Consider the following 24,525-nt stretch of genomic DNA (forward strand, 5'->3'; position numbering starts at 1 on the left):
TTTTACAGAGAGGAAGGGAGAGAGATACAGAGTTAGAAACATCAATGAGAGAGAAACATCGATCAGCTGCCTCCAGCACATCTCCTACTGGGGATGTGCCCGCAACCCAGGTACATGCCCTTGACCGGAATCGAACCTGGGACCTTGCAGTCTGCAGGCCGACGCTCTATCCACTGAGCCAAACCGGTTTTGGCCTTGGGAGTTTTAAACTAAAAAGTTAAATTCCGTGGCTGAAAGTCTTTTTAAAAGAAAGTGTTTATTAGGCCATTGCTACCAAAAAAAAAAACACCAAAAAACACCCCCAAAAAACAAAAACCACAACAACACAAAAAAAGACTGGTCTTGGGACATGGAGCAGCATGGTTAGATAGAAAAAAAAACAGTATGTCCGTTATCCCCGAATTTTGCAAGTGTTTTTATACCTGAAACAGGGAGAAAGGTGTGACGCCTTAAATAAATGAGGCATGGGGCCCGCCAGCCTCACATCTGACATGCTTGGAGCCGTTCTGAAAGAACGAACATTAGCTACAGACAAAGGGAATCGGTGAAGGTGAAGCAGGGCTACTATGGCCTAGGGCACAGCAGCAGAATCTGTAAAGCTCATGTGTGAACAAGAAGCAGAGGCTGCTGGCGTGTGACAGGCCTGGCTATTCACTCTTTTTATATAATCTCAGAAATAGCCACCTGAATGTTAATTATAATTCCAACATACACTAAGGCCGTGGTCGGCAAACTGCAGCTCGCGAGCCACATGCGGCTCTTTGGCCCCTTGAGTGTGGCTCTTCCTAAGCCTTAGGAGTACCCTAATTAAGTTAATAACAATGTACCTACCTATATAGTTTAAGTTTAAAAAATTTGGCTCTCAAATTTCTATCGTTGTACTGTTGATATTTGGCTCTGTTGACTAATGAGTTTGCCGACCACTGCACTAAGGAGTGTGAGCAGTCTTTTGTTGGTTTTGCACTATAGCTGTTAACCAATTTAACCCCTTTATCTCTTCCTTCACCCTCTGACCTGCAGTAATTTAATTTAGGACATCTCAGAATTTTCTTGTCCGGAGACTTCAACCCTTGTAAGCCAAGGGGCATTTCTGTTCATTGGCGGATCACACTTCCTTATTATACCCTTCAACATATGCTAGTGGTACTTACTCAGAGTAACACTATTTGGGCCTTTCAAAAAAAAATGGAAAACTTAACGAATTTTGAGAATCTTGTAGGAGTTGCAAAGCTTTTACTCTTCTGACAACACTATGCATTCTTACACCTTCTGCGTCAATTTACCTTCGGTACTGAATCCATCCACACAAGGTGACTTCTTGGCCTAAGTGCGAAGAACGCAACTCTCCACACGTGTTGGTCCGGGCAACAAAGCTACTGAGTTCTAAAGAAAAAGAAAAAAGCAAGATTAAAAATCTATTTCCGAACTGCTTAAAAATAAAGACTTCAAGTCACATCATCTTAGGTATTTCATGTCCATGGATAAAATTTGTAAAGTAAATCTAAGTTCGTAATTTGATTCAATCACTATTAAATCTTTAATGTCAAAGGTAAATGTGTCAAAAGCCAACTAAATAACTGTCTTAAATTTTTGCCTTATGTTAGGAAATCAAAATTTTTTCATCACCAAGCATTTGCATCGACCTAAAATTACCCTATTCTTAATAGCTCGGCACAGATCCTTCCCATACCCAATAGGACCTTAGGAATCACGGAAGTTGGATGGTGCAGTGACTAACTTTAGTGTGAAAGTGGAACAGTCACCATGTACACTTAAAAATTTTGATATTTAGTAGCATTAACTGAAAGCCTACCTATGTGGCTCATTTTCTGGTCTTTTTAAACTCCAGGCAAACACACACTATAGTATAAGAAAGGAAGAGGGTGAATGATCTGCTTTTACATTTTGACCATCCATCCAGTTAAGACTAGCGGGTAATGGAGAACAGGAGAAAGTGCGGTTTGGAGGACACGAGCTCCTCACTGCTTTCACCTGGAACGCTCCGTCGTGAGCTCAGCTGCAGACTTCTGGATAGAGATCGGCCGACCAGCTGCGCGATCCTTCCGGTGGGTGTGGCCAAACCCCTATTTAGCCCAGGTAACCAACAGGAGAACATGTTGAAGCCACTGGCGGGCGAGACGCTCACGGATCCCACACTGCCGGTGCTGGACGGTGGTCAACGATCATTTTTGGAAATACACGCGAATCCCTTAAAATGCTAGGAGTTTCCACGTTCTGCTCCACTATTTAAGCCCTTCTCCGCTGAACATTCAAGTACACGTGTCTGGACACCGGATCGATTTACAAGGTCTTTGGGGTCCTTGGGGAGTGGGTAGAAGAAAGACTTTTCTCCCCTTCTCCATGCATCAGTTTCCACACGTGCGACCAGATGTGCAAGGACGCGTCCTCATAGCAGCGCAAGAGGGAACCCCACGCCCAGGGAGAGACTGAAGGGGCCGGTCATCAAGCGCACGCCCTTCCTTTCCTTCCGCGCTTCCCCAAAGGCAGAACCGGGAAACAGGGAGAACCCAGCCTCGCGTTCCAATTCTGGCGCCGACCTCGGATATTTAAAATGTGGAAGAGGGCAAATCCAAACGGTTGTGAGGGTCCGATTCTCCCGGCACGCGGCAGGGTGAGCCAAGCACTCCTCAAAGCGCTCGCGAGCGCCCAAGACTACGGTGAAGTCGATCAACCAATCAGAGCGGAGGCCCCGCCGCCATGCTTAGTGCGGCCGGAAATTGGAAGGAAAGCTTCGCGCCGGTGGGAAACCGCTGTCCGTCGCCGCGCGCTTTCAAACGTGAGCTAATGGTTAGATTGCTCGAACGTGCCCTCAGTAAAAATGGCGACCGTAGTTGCTTCACTGACTTGGAATCGGCGCCCGGGAGGCTTCCGGCGTCGGGCCGCAGTGTGAGTCGGGAAACGATTTTAAACGAGGCGGCGGCGGCGGCGGCTAGTGAGTGAATTGCGGATTTTCAACGGCGGCTTTTGGCGGCTGGGCTGGCCTTGCCTTGGCACCCGAGGGGCTCCGGTGGAGCGTGCCAGGTGGGACATCCTGTCCCTTGCCCTTCCCCTCCGCGGGCAGAGGCCGACTCGGCAGGAGCGAGGGTCGCGGAGCTGTCCCGCGGGGTGAAGTCGCAGCGCTCCCCCCGGCTTCCAAGAGCGCGGAAGTGTCCCCAGTGGGCCGGCCTCGCCCTTAGCCGCCCTTTGGGCGGCTTTTGTACCTCAGGGGATGTCAGTCTCGGCGACGTGCTGGCCCAGCTTTGAAGAATGACTCGCGACGCCGGCGTGGGGGACAGCGTCATCGCGGCACCTCGCTGGTAAGATGCTTTGTGGGGGTCCAGGCCTGGCAGTGAACTTGACATTTCACCCTGTTGCGTGGTCGTTATCCTTACGGTCTTGTGTGTTTCGGTGTCTTTCGCCTGCACTGTGTCCCCAGCACCCGCCGAGCCCCGGCCTGGGGGCGGTTGGCCTCGGGGCGGTGGCGATGGAGAAGGTAGAGTCAGGGTTCCTTCCTTCACAGATTTCACGGGAGAAAAGCAACGACGCTGTGAGCGTGTGTTCTGAGCTACAGGTGCAGGGGGACTCGGCGGGAGAGCGAGCGAATTTTAACCTAATTCAGAAGTTAGGAAAATATGTAGTAAACATGTATTACCTAGGTTTTAAATTTTATTTATTTTACATACAAAATTATATTACTTATATTAGTTTTAGGTGTACACTACGGTGATCTGACATTTGCATACTTTACAATGTGGTCATCTCACTAATTGTAGTAACCTGTGTCCACGTGCCAATTTATCACCCATCCCCTAGTCCCCATCTGGCAACCATCAGTTTGATTTCTTTCTTTTTTTGTTTTTGTTTTTGTTTTTTTTAGGAGATTCCGCACATAAGTGAAATCATATGGTACTTGTCTTCCTCTGACTTATTTCACTGAGCATAATACTCTCTATCAGTGATGGCGAACCTTTTGAGTTCGGCGTGTCAGCATTTTGAAAAACCCTAACTTAACTCTGGTGCCGTGTCACATAGAAATTTTTTTATATTTGCAACCATAGTAAAACAAAGACTTATATTTTTGATATTTATTTTATATATTTAAATGCCATTTAACAAAGAAAAATCAACCAAAAAAATGAGTTTGTGTGTCACCTCTGACACGCGTGTCATAGGTTCACCATCATTGCCTAGGTCCACCCATGTTGTTGCAAATGGCAAGATTTATTCCCTATGAGGAGCATTTCATTGTATATATGTACCACTTTATCCATTCACCTATGAATGGACACCTAGGTTGCTTCCACATCTTGGCTGTTGTCAATAATGCTGCAGTGAACGTAGGGTGCAAATAGCTTTTCGAATTAGAGTTCGTTTTCTTTGGAAAACGCCCAGGCGTGGGAATCGCTAGGTGGTTTGGTAGTTCTGTGTTTAGTTGTTGGAAGAACCTCCGTACTGGTTTCCATAGCGGCTGCTTCAGTCTGCATTCCCGCCATCTGTGCGTGAGGGTTCCCTTTTCTTCACATCCTCACCTGATCTTGTTTGTTGGTTTGCTAATGACCGACAGGTGAATTGCTGAGCAATTCTGCAGGCCGATAGGTAGCTTACTTCCTTTTCCCCTGTAGGTGGTGCTGTAGGTACGTTCCTATTTTCTCTGACCTGCTCTCCTTTCCCTCTGGGATTGTTCGAAAATGCCCTGATGGTGGGAGTCCCTATGTGACCGGCTGGCCTGGTAATGGTGGGGCAGTGTGGTGTGGCACTGGTTTTGAGAGTTCCCAGAACTCCCTCCTACCTCCCCTCCCCTGTGTTTTTGGCTTTTCCGGGCTCTGGGGGGCGTGTGGAGGAGAGGAGGCAAGTTCTCGATCCAGTTATGGATGTTGGCAATGTTGTGTGTTTGCAGCTTCCCAGCCATATTTACCGGGTTCTGCCGCATGGGGAGGTGGGCGGGGAGATGCTTTTTCCGTGAGGCAAAATGTGGGTACAAGGAAGTATATGAAGATGGACCAAAATGAGTGTTACAGACTCAGGGATGGCGAACCTATGACACGTGTGTCAGAGGTGACACGCGAACTCATTTTTTTGGTTGATTTTTCTTTGTTAAATGGCATTTAAATATATAAAATAAATATCAAAAATATAAGTCTTTGTTTTACTATGGTTGCAAATATAAAAAAATTTCTATATGTGACACGGCACCAGAGTTAAGTTAGGGTTTTTCAAAATGCTGACACGCCGAGCTCAAAAGGTTCGCGACCACTGGACTAGGTGATCCCAGAGATCCCTGTGGGCGAGTATATTATTAGTTTCCAAAGATTTTATAGACCATCTTTAAGGATTTTGTTAGACCCATCTAGAGGGTCTTGAGGCTTTTCCCCCCGAATATTATTATTTTTTTAATTTTAATTTTTTTTCTTTATTGATTAAGGCATTACATATGTGTCCCTATCCCCCCATTGCTCCCCCGCCCCCGCTCATGCCCTCACCCCCCTGGTGTCTGTGTCCATTGGTTAGGCTTACTGGTATATGCATGCATACAAGTCCTTTGGTTGATCTCTCCCCCTTCCCCCACCCTCCCCTACCTTCCCTCTGAGGTTTGACAGTCTGATCGATGCTCTCTATCTCTGGATCTTTTTTTTTTTTTTTTTTAAATATATCTTTACTAATTTCAGAGAGGAATGGAGAGGGAGAGAGAGAAAGAAACATCAATGATCAGAGAGAATCATTGATTGGCTGCCTCCTGCACACCCCCTACTGGGGATCAAGCCCGCAACCTGGGCATATGCCCCTGGCCAGAATCTATCCTGGTACCCTTCAGTCCTTAGGCTGACGTTCTATCCACTGAGCCAAACTGGCTAGGGCTCTGGATCTGTTTTTGTCATCAGTGTATATGTTGTTCATTGTATTCCACAGATGAGTGAGAGCATGTGATACTTATCTTTCTCTGACTGACTTATTTCACTTAGCATTAAGCTCTCCAGGTCCATCCATGCTGTTGCAAATGGTAGGAGTTCCTTCCTTTTTACGTCAGCGTAGTATTCCATTGTGTAGATGTACCACAGTTTTTAATCCACTCATCTGCTGATGGGCACTTAGGCTGTTTCCAAATCTTAGCTATGGTAAATTGTGCTGCTATGAACATAGGGGTGCATATATCCTTTCTGATTGGTGTTTCTGGTTTCTTGGGATATATTCCTAGAAGTGGGATCACTGGGTCAAATGGGAGTTCCATTTTTAGTTTTTTGAGGAAATTCCTTACTGTTCTCCACAGTGGCTGCACCAGTCTGCATTCCCACCAGCAGTGCACGAGGGTTCTTTTTCTCTGCATCTTCTCCAGCACTTGTCATGTTGATTTGTTGATGACAGCCATTCTGACAGGTGTGAGATGGTACCTCATTGTCGTTTTGATTTGCATCTCTGGGGTGATTAGTGACTTTGAACATGTTTTCATATGTCTCTTGGCCTTATGTCAAACTCTTTCAAAAAGTATCTATTTAGGCCCTGGCTGGTTTGGTTCAGTGGATAGAGCATCGGCCTGCAGACTGAAGGGTCCCCGGTTCGATCCTGGTCAAGGGCATGTACCATGGTTGCAGGCATATCCTCAGGGGGGGGTGTGCAGGAGGCAGCTGATCGATGTTTCTCTCTCATGGGTGTTTCTAACTCTCTATCCCTCTCCCTTTCTCTCTGTAAAAAAATCAATAAAAAATATATATTTTTAAAAAGTATCTATTTAGGTCCGTTGCCATTTTTTGCTTGGGTTGTTTATATTCCTTTTGTTAAGTTGTATGAGTTCCCTGTAAATGTTGGAGATTAAACCCTTATCGGAGAGATAACATGGGCAAATATGTTCTCTCATTCAGTGGGCTTTCTTGTTGTTTTGTTGATGGTTTTGCTGTGCAAAAGCTTTTTATTTTGATGTAGCCCTATTTGTTTATTTTCTCTTTAGTTTCCATTGCCCTAGTAGCTGTATCAGTGATGATACTGCTTCAGCATATGTCTGAGATTTTGCTGCCTGTGGATTCCGCTAAGATTTTTATGGTTTTCCATCTTACGTTTAAGTCCTTTATCTATTTTGAGTTTATTTTTGTGTATGGTGTAAGTTGGTGGTCTAGTTTCATTTTTTTGTATGTATGTGTCCAATTTTCCCAACACCATTTATTGAAGAGCTCTCTTGACTCCATTGTATGCTCTTGCCTCCTTTGTCAAATGTTAATTGAGCATAGTGGTTTGGGTTGATTTCTGGGTCCTCTGTTCTATTCCATTGGTCTATATATCTATTCTTGTGCCAGTACCAGGCAGTTTTGAGAACAGTGACTTTGTAATATAGCTTGATATCTGGTATTGAGATCCCTCCTACTTTGTTCTTCTTTCTCAGGATTGCTGCAGCTATTCGGGGTCTTTTTTTATTCCAGATGAATTTTTGGAGAGTTGTTCTAGGTCTGTGAAATATGCCATTGATATTTTAATGGGCAGTGCATTGAATCTATAGATTGCTTTGGATAGTAATGGACATTTTAATGATGTTGATTCTACCAATCCATGAACAAGGTATGTTCTTCCATTTGTTTATGTCTTCCTCTATCTCTTTTTTCAGTGTCCTATAGTTTTCTGAGTACAGGTCTTTTACCTCCTTAGTTAAGTTTATTCCTAGGTATCTTGATTATTTTTTTTGGTGCAGTGGTAAATGGGATTTTTTTTTTAATCTCTCTTTCTGTAAGGTCACTATCTATATATATAATCTATATGTATAAAAGGCTGATATGCTAAGTGTCCCTCCACCCGTCTGACTGGTTGCTGTGATGTGCACTGACCACGAGGGGGCAGATGCTCAATGCAGGAGCTGCCAGGCTGCAGTGATTTGGCAGTAGCGGTTCTCAGGTGATGTACCCTGAAATCAGAGAGAAGGGAGCCCAATTCCTTGCGGGGCTGCACAATTCCACCTTCGGCCATGGGTTATGTTGTTGTTGGGGCACTATCGGTCCCAAATGTGGTTTACTGTACACTTGGATTTGCGTTTCACACCCTGTACAACAACGACTTTCCAGAGTGCCCTCTCACACTTCAGGACCCCTCTGGGTATGTTGGAGAGCCGGTTTCGGCCCGATCCCCGCAGGCCAAGCCGAGGGACCCAACCTGCAGGAGGGACCCAGCTCACTCTGCAGACACTGGGGAGGGATGGCGGGAGGTTGGCTCCAGGGTGTGTCTGGCCTGTCTCACCCAATCCAACCCTGCCGGCCACCTAATTAATTTCCTTTCAATGTGCATGAATCCATGCACCAGGTCACTAGTTGGTGTATAAAAGTGCCATAGATCTCTTGATGTTAATTTTGTATCCTGCTACTTTGCTGAATTCATTTAGTAAGTCTAATAATTTTTTGATGGAGTCTTTAGTGTTTTCTATGTACAGTATCATGTCATCTGTGAATAATGACAATTTTACCTCTTCTTTTCCAACTTGGATACCTTTTATTCCATGTCTAGCACTTCCAGTACTATGTCAAACAGGAGTGGTGAAAGTGGGCATCCCTATCTTGTTCCTGTTTGTAGGTGAAATGGTTTTAGTTTTTGCCCATTGAATATGATTTTGGCTGTAAGTTTGTCATATAAGGCTTTTATTAGTTGAGGTGTGATCCCTCTATTCCCACTTTGCTGAGGGTTTTTATCAAAAAAGGGTGTTGGATTTTGTCAAATGCTTTTTCTGCATCAATTGATATGATTATGTGATTTTTATCTCTCAATTTGTTTATGTGATATATCATGTTTATTGGTTTGCAGATATTGTACCATCCTTGCATCCCAGCATAAATTCTACTTGGTCATGGTGTCTGATCTTTCTGATGTAATGCTGGATCCGATTTGCTAGAATTTTGTTGAGGATTTTGGCATCTATGTTCATGAGGGATATTGGTCTGTAATTCTCTTTCATTGTGTTGTTGTCTTTATCTGGTTTTGGTATTAGGGTAATGCTGGCTTCATAGAATGAACTTGGAAGTGTGCCTTCCTCTTGAATTTTTTGGAAGTCTTAGGAAGATACGTTTTAGGTCTTTGAATGTTTGGTACAACTCCCCTCTGAAGCTGTCTAGCCCCGAGCTTTTGTTTGCTGGAAGCTTTTTGATGACTGCGTCAGTTTCCTCCATTGTTATTGGCCTATTGAGATTTTTAGATTCTTCCTGATTGAGTTTTGGAAGGTTGTATTTTTCTAGGAATATATCCATTTCCTCTAGGTTGTCTAGTTTGTTGGAATAGAGTTGTTCATAGTATTGTTTAACAATCCTTTGTATTTCTGTGGGGTCTGTTGTTATTTTGCCTCTTTCATTTCTGACTTTGTTTATTTGGATCCTCTCTCTCTGCTTTTTTTATTTTTAAAAATTTTGTTTTATTGCTTAAAGTATTACAAAGAGTATTACAATATGTCTCCTTCCCCTCCCCCCCCCCACCTTCCCCCGGCCTCCCTTACCCCCCAGTGTCTTGTGTCCATTGGTTATGCTTATATGCATGCATACAAGTCCTTCAGTTGATCTCTTACTCCCCCCCGCCCCCTCCCCTGCTTTCCTGCTGTAGTTTGACAGTCTGTTTGATGCTGCTCTGCCTCTGTATCTATTTTTGTTCACCAGTTTATAATGGTATTTATTATCCATAAATGAGTGAGATCATGTGGTATTTTTCTTTCATTGACTGGCTTATTTCTTTTCTTCTTCTTCTTTTTTTCTTTTAGAATATTTTTTATTGATTTTTTACAGAGAGGAAGGGAGAGAGATAGTCAGAAACATCGATGAGAGAGAAACGTTGATCAGCTGCCTCCTGCACATCTCCCACTGGGGATGTGCCCACAACCCAGGTACATGCCCTTGACCAGAATCGAACCTGGGACCCTTCAGAAGGTAAGAATTCCTTCTTTTTTACAGCAGCATAGTATCCCATTGTGTAGATGTACTACAGTTTCTCTTTGCTTCTTGGTGAGCCTGGCTAGAGGTTCATCAGTCTTTTTTTAAAATTTAATATATTTTATTGATTTTTTACAGAGAGGAAGGGAGAGGGTTAGAGAGTTAGAAACATCAATGAGAGAGAAACATTGATTAGCTGCCTCCTGCACACCCCCTACTGGGGATGTGCCCTCAACCAAGGTACATGCCCTCGACCAGAATCAAACCCGGGACCCTTCAGTCTGCAGGCCGACTCTCTATCCACTAAGCCAAACCAGTCAGGGCAAGGTTCATCAGTCTTGTTTATCCTTTCAAAGAACCAGTTCTTGGTTTCATTGATCTTTGTAATTTTTTTTTTCTTTTTGTCTCTATGTCATTTATTTCTGCTCTGATCTTTATTATCTTCTTTCTTCTGCTCACTCTGGGCTTTTCTTGTTGCTCTCTTTAAGTTGTAGAATTAGATGGTTTATTACCATTTTTTCTTGTTTTTTTTGAGGTAGGTCTGTAGAGCTATAAACTTCCCTCTCAGGACTGCTTTCACTGTGTCCCATAGATTTTGGATTGTTGTGTTTTCATTGTCATTCATTTCCAGGATGTTTTTAATTTCTTCTTTGATCTCTTTGATAATCCAATCATTGTTTAATAGCATGCTAGTCAGCTTCCAAGTGTTTGAATTTTTTTATTGTTTTTATTGTAGTTTACTTCTAATATTAGGCCATTGTGGTCTGAGAAGTTGCTTGATATGATTTCAATCTTATTGAATTTGGAGAGACTTTGCCTGTGACCCAATATGTGGTCTATCTTTGAAAATGTCCCATGTGCACTTGAGAAGAACGTATATTCCATGGCTTTGGGGTGATATGTTATGAAGATGTCAAGTCCATCTGATCTAGTGAGTCATTTAGGATTGCTGTTTCTTTGCTGATTGTTTGTCTAGAGGATTTATCCAGTGATGTCAGTGGTGTATTAAAGTCCCCTACTATGATTGTATTGTTGTCGATCTCTCCCTTGATATCTTCCAGGAGTTGGGTGCTCCTACATAGGGTGCATATATGTTTATCAGGGTTATATCTTCTTGTTGTATCGATCCCTTTAGTACTATGAAGTGGCCTTCCTTATCTCTTGATATGGCCTTCACTTTCAGGTCTATTTTGTCAGACCCCAGCTATTTTTTCATTTCCATTTGCCTGGAAGATATTTTTCCATCCCCTCACTTTCAGTCTGTGTGAGTCTCTTATTCTGAGGTGGGTCTCTTGTAGACAGCAAATATATGGGTCATGTTTTTTTATCCATTCAGCCATTTGATGTCTTTTGATTGGAGCATTTAGTCCATTTATGTTTAAAGTTATTGAAAGGCACTTGTTTGTAGCCATTTTTATTTTTTGTGCCTGTGTTCCTTCTTCCCTTTTTATTTCTTCTTTTTACACCAGTCCCTTTAGCATTTCTTGCATTGCTGGCTTGGTGGTGATACACTCCTGTAGCCTTTTTTGTCTGTGAAGCTCTGTATTTCCCCTTCAATTTTGAATGATAACCTTGCTGGATAGAGTATTCTTGGAATCAGCCCCTTGCTTTGCATCACTTTGTAAACTTCCTTCCATTCCTTTCTGGCCTGATGTGTTTCTGTTGAGAAATTATTTGATAATCTAATGGGAGATCCCTTGTATGTAACTTTCTGTCTCTCTCTTGCAGCCTTTAAGATTCTCTCTTTGTCCTGAACGTTTGCCATCATAATTACAGTGTGTCTTGGTGTGGGCTTTTTCAGGTTCATCTTGTTTGGGACTCTCTGGGCTTGTGTGACTGTTTTCTTCCCCACATCAGGGAAGTTTTCTGACATTAGTTCTTCAAATAGGTTTTCTGACCCTTGTTCCTCTTCCTGTCGTTCTGGCACCCCTATTATTTTTATGTTGCTTCGTTTCATGTTGTTCTAAAGCCTCCCTTAGGCTCTCTTCCTGTCTTTTAATTTTTTTCTCCAATTGCCGTTCAGTTTGGGTGTGTTTTGCTTCCTTATCTTCTAATTCGCTAATTTGGTCCTCCGCTTCTCCTAGTCTACTGTTGAAACTTTCCATAGTGTTTTTTATTGCAGCTATATCACTCTTTATTTCTTCTAGACTCTTAACATAAGTTTTTGATTTTTTTCATCCATCTGGTTTATAAACTGTATAACCCTTATTCTGAATTCTTTTTCTAACATATTGTATGCCTCCATTTCACTTAGCTGCTTTTCTGGCAATTCCTCCTTTTTTTTTTCCTTTGGGGGTTTCTTTGCCCATTTTTTTCCTCTCACCAAAGGATCTAGGTGTTGAGTTGTGTGGGAGCTGCTCCTCAGGCAGCAGCTGGTCCTCGGGCGGTTGTGGCAGTGGCTGCTCCTCAGTTGGCAGTGGCTCCTCTGGTGGGCGCTGCTTGCAACATTGATGGCTCCTCTGGCTGGTGGTGGCAGGTTGCTCATGCGACTGCTGCACCTCGGATGGGGACAGGCTGTATGAGGCTGCTGCTCCTTGGAAGGGGGCGTGCTGCTCATGGTGCTGCTGCTTCTTGGATGGGGGCAGGCTGCTCACGTGACTGCTCATGTGGCCACCGCATCCTGGGCTCAAGTGTTGGGCTGGCCAGAGGGGAGCTTGCTTTGGAACTCACAGGAGGACCTTGGGGCTTTTAAAAAATATTTACCCTTGATAGCTCATTGTACACACGCACACCCATCCCCAGCTTCCCTTCCCTCCCTCCCAGGAATTAGGGAGCCACTGATATAGACAGAAGTGTATAACAGGTATTTTGGGAAAGAAGGTTAAAAAAAACCCTAACTACTTGAAATTAGATTGGATTCAAGCATGATCTCAAAAATGGTGAAATGGAAAAAGGACACTTTAGATAGGGAATATAGTTGATAGGCAAAAACATGAAGACAAGAAAATGTGTACATTTAGGGGAAGTAGGAGGATAAGGACAACTGAATTATGAAAGATTTTTAAGTACAGAGCAGAAGAGTAGAACTCATCACTATAAAGGTTTTTGCACAGGTATCTAACAATAAAGTGCCATTTCTGAAGGATGATTATTACCCTTAGATATGGAAGAAAAGGTTAGTTGTGGTAATAGAAGCTGGCCAAGGAAGTAGCTTTGGGAATAGATGACAGACTGTTCAAGAAAAAATCTCAACAGAATGTGCTTAAGGACTGCATGTTAAAGAATGAAAGTGGGGGACTACTTAAATGAATTTAAGTTAACTTGGAATATTGACAGGAATTAGAAAATGGACTTGCTAACTTTTGGAAGAAGGAGGATGGGAAGGAGTTGAATTTAGTTTTGAACATACTGTGTCTGAGTCATCTGTCGGATATTCATAAAAATAGCCAGTAGCCATTGAGAAATACTGGACGTGGTTGAAAAGTCAAAATGGGAAGCAGGGAGGGGAAGGGAGAAATAACTCCTTTATAGTGAGCAGAGGAAGCATTGAAACTGTGAGCATGAATTAACTTGTTAGTGTTTAGAATTCTGGTTTTATTTATTTTTATGTAGACCATGGATTCTTATGCTATCCCAGAATCGACTCCCAGACGAAGTGCAGCCTCAAGGCTTAAAGATCACTTTATAGGTGCTACTCCTCTGCAGAAGCGGTTGGAATCAGTCAGGAAGTTGACTTCATTTGTCCCGCCTTCACCTCAAAGGAAAATTCCCCAGTGTTCACAGTTGCAGGTATGCTTTTGTGTTACTCAATAATTTAGAATAGATGTGAACAGAACATCTCATTTTTTTGTTACAATTTCTAGTACTTTTAGTATTTTCTCCATCCCTCAGGTAATAAAATAAATGAGAAACAGCAAAAAGAAAGTTATTCACACTGTCAGGAAGTACCTCCTTTGTTATGTCTTTTAACCCTTTGATCTAGAACACTGCCACAATATTTCTTTGTCTTTTACGACATAGACATTTTTGAAGAGTATAGTTTTCTCCTTTCCCTTTTTAAAGTAGAATATGCCTTATTTTGTATTTGTGTGCTGTTTCCTCACGATTAGGTTGAAGTTGTGTATTCTTGGCTGGGATACTATATAGGTGCTATTGTGTCCTGGGGGAATGACATCTGGTACCACATAGGTAATGTTAATTTTGATCACCCTGTCAAGGTGTTGCCCAATAATTACTGTTTTAGTTCCCTCTGCAACTAATAAGCATCTATGGGGAGATATTTTAAGATAATGCAAATATCATGTTCCTTATCAAAATTTCCCCCTAGACTTAACATCCATTGATAATTTTTGCCTGACCCCATCTTTATCATGATGGTTGCAAAATAATGACTTTCTAATCTCCCTTTACTCCGTATTTACCAATCAGCTTTTGGCATTCTATTTTAAGCCCTTTTCTTTTCTCCTCCATTTGTTTATTGGAGACTTGAACTCATGAATTCCTGTTTTTCAAATTTTTGTAATTCATTACCAAGTTATTTTGGTGTTTAAATTGGCTCAGATTTATCTGGTGACATCATGCTCTGTTTTGATCATTCGCACACGACCCTGACAGTATAAAACATTAGTAATTTGTAATTTTACTGAAACATGAAATAAAGCCCCAGGCAGTTTGGTGTGTGGTTTTGAGTCACTTAGCTAGGAACCTGGCTATCAGTCACTCAGACCTTCCTGGTAACTTTGTTTTCTTAACACTGTTTTGTGCACAGTATCTTTTGGGATATGAGAAAAGTTTTGCTTCTTTGTGACAACTTTCTTAAAGAAAAATTGCTAGTGCTGGTAATGAAAGTGATAGTTCCTAACCACTAAACAGAAACTGTATTAATTAAAGTTTGGAATGTCCAATTTAGTACTCCCTTATGTATATGATACAAATAATTTTGCCATACCTTTTGCCTAGTAATAAGAAAAAAACATTATAACTTTTATATAAAAGTTTATAACTATTTCCATGAGTAATTTTGTCAGAACAAATGTTTTTGTAAATAGACAACTAGTGAAAGTTCTAAAAGATAGTGGTGAGACTATCTCACGAGGTATGAATTGCATAGAAAAATTCAATTCAGGATAAAACTAGGAACTATAGAGTGTCTGTGAAGACTCTTGCTCAGTAACGACATAGTGCCAATACAGTGTAGGTGAAGTGTTTTTTTTTTTTAAATAAATTATATTTTTATTGATTTCAGAGAGGAAGGAGAGGGAGAGAGAGAAACATCAATGATGAGAGAGAATCATTGATCGGCTATGTCCTGCATACCCCCTACGAGGGATCGGGCCCACAACCTGGGCATGTGTCCTTAACTGGAATCGAACCTGGGACCCTTCAGTCTGCAGGCTGATGCTGTACCATTGAGCCAAACCAGCTAGGGCTGCTTTTGTTTTTGATGGTACTTGTGGTTCTAATAGAGCATGGCAAAAATACTCCCAGGTATCTTTTTATTTAATCTACCAAATTAGGCATTGTGTCATAGAATGGCATAGTGTGCCAGGCACTTTTGAAAATTACTTAATTAAATCCAATAAAATTAGTTGCTCTAAGAATAATTATTATTTTCAAAATCTATAATTTGAAGTTTCTACAAGTGAAACATAAATTTTCATCCACTAATATTTATTGAACACCTGTTCTAGATGGCACTGCTCTAAGTCCTAGAAAGTAGTAGTGAATAAAATAGACAAAATTCATGATTTCATCAAACTCATTCTCTAGTAGGAAAAATAGACAGTAAAAGTCACACAAATCTACACTAATAAAAGAGAAACATGGTAATTGGCATACGACCGCTACCCTTTTCATTGGCCAATCAGCGAGATATGCAAATTAACTGTCAGCCAAGATGGCGGCCGGCAGCCAGGCAGCTTCAAACTAACATGAGGCTTGGTTGCCTCAGTGACGGAGGAAACCAACGTTCCCCGCCTGCGGCTGCAGGCCTCTGAGCGGGCAGTTTAAGAAACATTGTAACAAATACGCCCAACTTCAGCCAGCAGATTGGCAACATTGTAAGCAAAGGCCAGAAACCTACTTTCAGCCTAGGCCTAAGAGCTGGAGCCAAGCCTCAAGGTAAAGCTGGCCCAGAATAAAAAAAGAAAAAAAAAGAAAAAAAGGAGCAGTTGGGAGCTTCAGTCACCCCCAGCCTGAAAACAGCCCTCAGCCCCTCACCCAGACTGGCCAGGCACCCCAGTGGGGACCCCCACCCTGATCCAGGACACCCTTCAGGGCAAACCAGCCGGCACCCAACTGTGCACCAGGCCTCTATCCTATATAGTAAAAGGGTAATATGCCTCCCAGCACCAGGATCTGCCGGGAGCCGGTCCATGCTTGCTGTTTCAAGGGACCTGGCATATATGGCATACTGTTCTTAATATGTTTGCTCACCTTCTTGGCACTATGTGTTTTAACCAAGGTCTCTGAGAAAGGTTGTTTCCCCAGGTAGGGATTTTCCCCTGAAGTTAGGGAGGGAATAAAACCCCTCAACTAAGTACCAGGCGGGTAATTAATCACTTTAACTACGAACAATCATGCTTAAGCTACATAATCTTTACTCCCTGGAATGGAGATAAGAAACGCCCTAACCTTTGTAATAGAGATTGATAGGATTGAATCAACTGGTATAAATATAGATGTAACAAGACAGCAAGAGACAGAATTCAGAAGACAGCAAGAGACAGAACTCAGAACACAGAACTCAGGAGAGAGAACTTAAGAAGAGAGCCAAGAAGACAGAACCTACACAGAACCTACAGACAGAGGAGCTTCGCTGGAGAGAGCATGGCAAGGGATCCTGGACTGAACCTGACTGCAGAGGTTGGCAAGAGAGCCTGACTAGAACCTGGTGACTGAACCTGACTGGAGATCCTAAGCAGAGCCTCTCTGGAGATCGAGACCAGAACTTGGCTGGAGATCCTGGCTAGGCTGCTGATCAACTGAACGCTGTCTCCGTGTCATTCCTTCTTCGCCGACTCCGTCTACGCCTTTGGGGACCCCTGGACCTGCTGGGGTTGGACCCTGGCAAGGATCAGCGGAGCCATGAGGCCTCCTGGCACCGGGATAAGCGTGACAGGGGGCAGTGCCCAAACCCCCTGATCAGCCCTGCTCTGTGCCTGATAGGGGGGAGCTCCCCAACTCCCCCCCCCCCCCCACGGGCCCTGCTCTGTGTGTGACGGGGTAGAGCCATAACCTCCCCATCGGCCCTGCCCTGAGTGTGAGGGTGGCGGCGCCCCAACCCCCTGATTGGCCCTACTCTGTGCGTGACAGGGTACAGAGCCCCAACCCCCCTGATGGGCCCTGCTCTGTGAGTGACAGGGGGCAGTGCCCCAACCCCCTGATTGGCCCTGCTCTGTGCGTGACCGAGGGTGGCGCCGCAACCTCCCCATCAACCCTGCCTTGAGTGTGACAGGGGACGGTGCCCCAACCCCCCAATCGGCCCTACCCTGATCGTGACTGAGGGTGGCATCACAACCTCCCAATCTCCCTGCTCTGTGCATGACAGGGTCGGCGCCCCAACTCCCCAATCGGCCCTGCTCTGAGTCCCACAAGGGGCTGCACCTAGGGATTGGGCCTGCCCTCTGCCACCCGGGAGCAGGCCTAAGCCAGCAGGTCGTTATCTCCCGAGGGGTCCCAGACTGCGAGAGGGCACAGGCCGGGCTGAGGGACCCCCCCCCCCCCCGAGTGCACAAATTTTTGTGTACCGGGCCTCTAGTTCTATATAATAAAAGCCTAATAAGCAAATTGACTGAATGGCGGAACAACTGGTAGGCAGGGGGTGGGGCTGGAGAGCGGGTGGCGCCAGGCCAGCCAAGGCAGGTGCCAGTGGGCAGAGGGAGGGGACGGTGATTGGGGAGGCGGCGGCGACTGGCGGTGGCGGAGGGGCAATTGGAGGGTGGTGCTGGCCGCTCACCGGCCAGTGCCGTCCCCCGATCGGCCTGTGGGTCACCTCTCGCAGAGGGAGGCCAGACTTTGGCTTAGGCCCACTCCTCTGAGGGCTTCTGCTCTGTGAGAGGGCGCAGGCTGGGCTGAGGGACTTCCCCCGTCCCCCCAAGTGCACAAATTATCGTGCACTGGGCCTCTAGTATATAATATCAGATAGTCATAAATATAAAGCATGTTAGGAGTTAGAAAGTGACAAGGTGGAGTGGGTTCAGGTGTTACTTTAGGTACAATGGCCTTTTGAGTGACATTTAGGCAAAGACCTGATTGAAGGAAAGGGACAGGCCAGGTACAACAAAAGCAAAGGCCTGTTCAAAGATCTTCAGAGTCCTGCAAACTCCAGTTTGGCTGGAGTGCAAAGATCAGGTACCCAGCCATAGATTTATATTAAATACTATGATTAAATTCTTATTTACTAAGGTTTCCTAATTCTTAAACTTCATTTGCTGTGATCTTTTTTTTTTTTTTTTAGGAAGATGTTGATCCTCAAAAGGTTGCATTCCTTCTACATAAGCAATGGACTCTGTATAGTTTAACTCCGCTGTATAAGTTCTCCTACACTAATCTCAAAGAGTACTCTAAATTTCTGAGTGCATTTATTGTTTCTGAAAAGCAAAAAGGACTTGCTGTGGAAGTGGGCGAAGACTTGAACATCAAAGTGATTTTCTCTACACTCCTGGGAATGAAAGGAACACAAAGGGATCCTGATGCATTTCTCGTCCAGGTATAGCATACTTGCTTGCTAGGAAAAATCATCTGCATTGTCTTGGTTTGGACATTGTGCTAATTGTTACAGTTTTTGAATTTCTTTTTTTTCTTTTTAATATATTTTATTGATTTCTTACAGAGAGGAAGGGAGAGGGATAGAGAGTTAGAAACATGGATGAGAGAGAAACATCGATCAGCTGCCTCCTGCACACTCCCCATTGGGTATGTGCCTGCAACCAAGGTATATGCCCTTGACTGGAATCGAGCCTGGGACCCTTGAGTCCCCAGGCCGACGCTCTATCCATTGAGCCAAACCAGTTAGGGCAGTTTTTGAATTTCTTAAGCTTGTGATTCATAACCTCTGATGTCTTATTTGACCAAATTTAAAGTAGATAATGACCAACTTAAAAAATACTTTTTCTTATTACTTCAGGGTGGGGCAATACAGAGTAGGTTTACAGTTGTGAGTAGTGTAACAGTTTATTCTTTTTTTTTTTTTTTAATATATTTTATTGATTTTTTACAGAGAGGAAGGGAGAGAGTCAGAGAGTTAGAAACATCGATGAGAGAGAAACATCGATCAGCTGCCTCCTGCACATCTCCCACTGGGGATATGCCCGCAACCCAGGCACATGCCCCCGACCGGAATCGAACCCGGGACCCTTCAGTCCGCAGGCCGACGCTCTATCCACTGAGCCAAACCGGTTTCGGCCAGAGTTTATTCTTGTATTATTATTTATTATGTATTATTTTCCATATGAACAACTGTAAACCTACTTTTGCCTCACCCTGTATAACATGTTTATTTTAAAAAACTTAAAAAATACATAAAGTACAAAGAAAGTTAAAAACCACAGTTCAGCATCTTGGTATACATCTTTTTGGCAGTAGATAATCTGAATAGGCGTATGTCTATTAAAGAAGTTGGATAAATAATTAATAACCTTCCAAAATAGAAAGCATCAGGTCCAGACAGGTTCGCTGGTGAATTCTACCAAGCACTTAAAGAAGAAAATAAACCAATTATCTACATTCTCTTTCGGAGGATAGAAGCAGAGGGAATACTTTCTAACTCATTTTGGGAGGCCAGCATTACCCTAATACCAAAAACAGACTAAGACACTATAACAAAAGAAAACTACAAAATCAGTATCCCTCATGAGCATAGATACATCCATTTAGCTATCTGTATCTATTAAAAATTGGGATTGCCCATATTTATTTGCATTATGGCTTTTTTCCTAATAATTAATGTTGAAGATAATTACTCATATCATTAGGAATTTTATAGGTTTATGATTTTTACTGGGATTAAATTCCTAGAAGTAGAATGTTAACAAAGAAAATATGTAACTTAGCCCAGCTTGTGTGGCACGATGGTTGAGCATTGACCTATGAATCAGGAAGTCATGGTTCCATTCCCTATCAGGGCACATGCCTGGGTTATGGGCTCAATCCCCAGTGTGGGGGCATGCAGAAGGCAGCCGATCAATGATTCCCTCTCATCATTGATGTTTCTCTCTCCCTCTCCCCTCTTCTCTGAAATCAATAAAAATGTATATTTTTAAAAAGTAACTTATTTTTACATTTTGTGATACAGGTCAAGTTACTCTCAGAAATGTAACCTTTTACCTTCCTATGTGCAGTGTATAAAAGTAATATAACTAACTTTTGATTTATTCAGAAACTGAATTTATTTTATTCATGCCTGCTACTTCTGTTTCTGGGGTAACTCGTCTTAGTCATTGATAAGTTAAATTCTGAAACAGTTGAACAGACCTAATTTGTTTATTTGTTACACATCAGGGGTCAGCCAACCATGGACTGCATAGCCAAGTCTGACCACGGCTTATTTCTGTAAATGAGGTTTTATTGGAGCAGAGCCCCTTTCATTTGTTTATGAATTTTTATGGCTGCTTTTGTTCTACAATAGCAAAGCTGAGTATTTGCTATGGCCCACAAGCCCTATTTGCAAGGATCTCAAGATATGTAGGATTAGATTCAGCTGCATATGACAGGAAGCTTAAATAATAGCAAATTAAACCAGATAGAGGTTTATCTATCTTACAGAGGTGTACGTAGGTAAGCTATTCAAGGCTGGTATATACATGCTTTATGATATTATTAATAATAGGCCCCTTCTCTCTTCTCTCTTATCGTTGGTGTGTGGCTTCCATCCTTAAGGTGGCTTTATAGTCTAAGATGGCTCTTGGAGCTCTAGATATATGCAAGTTTCCGGCAAAAATTAGAACGAAGATGGGAAGGGCCAACAGGATGCCTACCACCGCATAAATCTTTAATGAAACTTTATGAGATCCAGAAACTTCTCTTTATTTTATTTTTTATTAAAAATTTTGTTGTTGTTAATCCTCACCCGCGGATATTTTTTCATTGATTTTTAGAGAGAGTGGAAGGAAGAGGGAGAGACAGAAACATCGATGTGAGAGAGACTCATCAATTGGTTGCTTCCTACACGTACCCTGACCAGGGCAGGGATACCTGCAACCGAGGTACATGTCCTTGACCAGAATTGAACCTGGGGCCCTTCAGTCTGTGGACTGATGCTCTATCCACTGAGCCAGATTTAAAAAATATATTTTTATTGATTTCAGAGAAAGGAAGGGAGAGGAAGATAGAAACATCAATGATCAGAGAGAATCATTGATAGGTTGCCTTCTGCACACTCCCTACTGGGGATCGAGCCCACAACCCGGGTATGTGCCCTGACGGGTAATCGAACCATTACCTCCTGGTTCATAGGTTGATGCTCAACCCCTGAGCCACACCGGCTGGACTCATTTTGCTTTTCAATGTTAAAATTTTTCATATTTAAAGTTTACCTAAATAAATGAAGCCCTAGTAAAATCCTCACCTGAGGACATGCTTAGAGAGAGTTCAAGCACATTGCATTTGGTGACCTTTTACTGCTCCTTCTAAAGCTGAGATCTTTTTCCCCCTGATGCTGTACTTGGTTGTGCCATATCGGTAGCTTTTATTTTGCATTTTGTTTGTACGAAGATCTTGCCATATACCGTGTCTCTAGTGTATAAGAATATTAGGAAGCCGCCTGTGCCGCCTGCTGAAGCCAGCGCTTCTGTGTGGTGCTCTTGCCGTGCCCGGCGTGGCCAGCACCATGTGCGCCTCCCGTGACGACTGGCGCAGTGCTCAGTCAATGCACGAGTTCTCAGCCAAGGACATCGACGGGCGCATGGTTAACCTGGACAAATACCGGGGCTTCGTGTACATCGTCATCAACGTGGCCTCGCAATGAGGCAAAACAGACGTAAACTACACTCAGCTTGTCGACCTGCACGCCCGATATGCTGAGTGCGGTTTACGGATCCTGGCTTTCCCTTGCAACCAGTTCGGGAGGCAGGAGCCAGGGACTAATGTCGAGATCAAAGAGTTCGCTGCCGGCTATAATGTCAAATTCGATATGTATAGCAAGATCTGTGTGAACGGAGATGATGCCCACCCTCTGTGGAAGTAGATGAAAGCCCCGCCCAAGGGGAGGGGCATCCTGGGAAATGCCATCAAATGGAACTTCACCAAGTTCCTCATTGACAAGAATGGTTGTGTGGTGAAGCGGTATGGTCCCATGGAAGAGCCCCAGGTCATAGAGAAGGACCTGCCCTGCTACCCTTAGCTCCACAAGTGTGCACCCCCACATCTGAGCCCACCGCCTGCGCCCCTCAGAGCCTTCCACCCGGCACTCATGACAGAATTTCTAAAAACCAGCCTGCTGGTGGGGCAGACCCGAGAACCCGGCGTATACCTCTGCCGGAGGAAGGCCCCTCGCTGGCCTGGCTCACAGCTCTGCACCCCCACCCCTGGCTGCATTGTGGGAATAAAACTTACAAATTGAAAAAAAAAAAAAAAAAAGAATATTAGGAAAAAGGTCAGTGAACTTAATAAAACCTAATAATGATTAGGGACACTGTTCTTTGTTTTTTCATAAGTAATATAATGTCTTCGTAGTTTTAAACGTACTAATTAATTTTGAGGTGATGTAATTTAGGAGTAAATGTACTTTTAAACGTAATGAACCTATTTTCTTTCTTTGTAGATTCTGTCAAAATCTCAATTGCCATCTGAGAACAGAGAAGGTAAAGTGTTGTGGACTGGTTGGTTCTGCTGTATATTTGGAGACAGTCTTTTGGAGACTGTTTCAGAAGATTTCACCTGCTTACCCTTATTCCTTGCAAATGGAGCAGAGACTAATACAGCCTTAATTGGAACCTGGTTTCAGAAAACTTTTGACTGTCATTTCAGCCCTTTAGCAATCAATGCATTTAATCTTTCCTGGATGGCAGCTATGTGGACTGCATGCAAAATGGACCATTATGTGGCTACTACTGAGTTTCTTTGGTCTGTACCGTGTAGCCCTCAAAGTCTGGATATTTCTTATGCCATACATCCGGAGGATGCAAAAGCTTTGTGGGACAGTGTCCACAAGGCCCCTGGGGAAGTGACCCAGGAGGAAGTTGACTTGTTCATGGACTGCCTTTGTTCACATTTCCATAGGCATTTCAAAATTCACTTATCAGCCACAAGATTGGTTCGCGTTTCAACATCTGTAGCTTCAGCACATACTAATGGAAAAATAAAGGTTAGTTTGAACAAATCTAGTTAAGTAATTTTTCTTATTGTTGCATAGTTTTCAAAATGTATGGTGATTGTGTTTTCCACATGGACTAAATAAATTGAATGTCTGCCAATAGAGACATTTTATTTTATGCTTTTTAAAAGATTTATAAAAATGTTTAGCCTTTTTGATTCAGCTTTTTTATAAAAAAATTCATTTTTAGAGAGAGAGAGGGAGAGAGAGAAACATCAGTGTGAGAGCAAAATATGAACTGTCTCCTACATGCCTCCTACTGGGGATTGAGCATGTTCCCTGACTAGAAATTGAACCAGCAATTTTTCAGTGTACAGGATGATGCTCAACCAACTGAGCCACCCTGGCCAGGGCTTGATTCAACTTTATTATGGAAGGATACTATGTGTTGTGTGCTACAGATTTTGGAAATAATATGAATTACTCTGTAGTAACTTTGAAACTTTCAAAATAGTTTCTTGTCAAACTTTGAAGTAATAATCAGATAACAGGATTTTATGTTAGATAAGGAAATTATAGCCAGAAACATATAGCTAAGATAATCATTTTCATATTTTAGGCTTTTCTATCCCTGCTGGAAAAGAAGTAATAAAGACAGTCCTGACCAGTTTGGCTCAGTGGATAGAGTGTCGGCCTGCGGACTGAAAGGTCCCAGGTTTGATTCTGGTCAAGGGCATGTACCTTGGTTGCAGGCACATCCCCAGTAGGAGGTGTGCAGGAGGCAGCTGATCAATGTTTCTCTCTCATCGATGTTTCTGGCTCTCTATCCCTCTCCCTTCCTCTTTGTAAAAAAATCAATAAAATAAGATAAAAAAAGGAAGTAATAAAGACATTGTTTTACTGTTCATGAAGTCCTTATTAGAGTAAGTATGAAAAACCAATTGAAAGTAGGCCCTTAAGTATATTAAAATATGTTAATATATTTAAAATATATTCATATACAACCACCATAAACACTCAGTGAATACTGGCTTTGTCACTGTGCTAGGAGTTTAACATACCTTAAACTGTTAGCCAGGTTTCTACCATCTACTTTGTTTTTATAAGATACTTTTGGAATTCATATATATATATATATATATATATATATATATATATATATATATATATATATATATCCCTTTGAGAAGAAGAAAGCTATGCACCTCCTTCTAGAAAATGTAAATACTCAATGTGTATATAAGTTCAAGGGGTTCAGAGATGCCCTTCCTCCCCTCACTCTTTAGGCAGAGAGTTAGCCAAGCACGGAACTCAGGATAAATAAGCACCCTAGTCTAATTATTTCTAAGCACCATTGACCATAGTTGTGAATTTATTAGACTTAGAGCAGCAATGGTTTGTTTTCATATTCATATCTTAGCTTGCAGATAGGGAATTTAAAATAATCCTGGAATA

The 24,525-nt window shown here is 42.8% G+C and overlaps 2 protein-coding genes and 1 pseudogene across 6 annotated transcripts in view; 2 read left to right on the forward strand and 1 right to left on the reverse strand.

Annotated features, from left to right (window-relative positions):
- DARS2 (aspartyl-tRNA synthetase 2, mitochondrial) overlaps positions 1-3,120 on the reverse strand; it is a 23,739-nt gene extending 20,619 nt beyond the window's left edge. For 3 of the 4 annotated variants that reach the window (XM_059674733.1, XM_059674732.1, XM_059674734.1), the window contains exons 1-2: positions 1,993-3,120; positions 1,284-1,383 (exon numbers count right to left, since the gene is read on the reverse strand). In XM_059674733.1, coding sequence (XP_059530716.1) covers positions 1,284-1,383; positions 1,993-2,116 — 224 coding nt within the window. In that variant the 5' untranslated portion in view covers positions 2,117-3,120. Of the gene's footprint in view, positions 1-1,283; positions 1,384-1,902; positions 1,924-1,992 lie in introns of those variants that run through there. The other variant, XM_059674735.1, reaches the window with a different exon arrangement.
- The window catches only part of CENPL (centromere protein L), a 25,386-nt gene continuing 3,974 nt past the window's right edge, over positions 3,114-24,525 (forward strand). Inside the window, exons 1-5 of one of the 2 annotated variants that reach the window (XM_059674738.1) lie at positions 3,114-3,317; positions 13,431-13,607; positions 18,277-18,528; positions 22,579-23,121; positions 23,690-24,164. In XM_059674738.1, coding sequence (XP_059530721.1) covers positions 13,434-13,607; positions 18,277-18,528; positions 22,579-23,121; positions 23,690-23,719 — 999 coding nt within the window. In that variant the 5' untranslated portion in view covers positions 3,114-3,317; positions 13,431-13,433 and the 3' untranslated portion in view covers positions 23,720-24,164. Of the gene's footprint in view, positions 3,318-13,430; positions 13,608-18,276; positions 18,529-22,578; positions 23,122-23,689; positions 24,165-24,525 lie in introns of those variants that run through there. The other variant, XM_059674736.1, reaches the window with a different exon arrangement.
- LOC132220268 (phospholipid hydroperoxide glutathione peroxidase-like) lies at positions 21,552-22,301 on the forward strand (annotated as a pseudogene).

Source organism: Myotis daubentonii, chromosome 18 (genome assembly GCF_963259705.1).
Source record: "Myotis daubentonii chromosome 18, mMyoDau2.1, whole genome shotgun sequence".
Lineage (NCBI taxonomy): Eukaryota > Metazoa > Chordata > Mammalia > Chiroptera > Vespertilionidae > Myotis > Myotis daubentonii.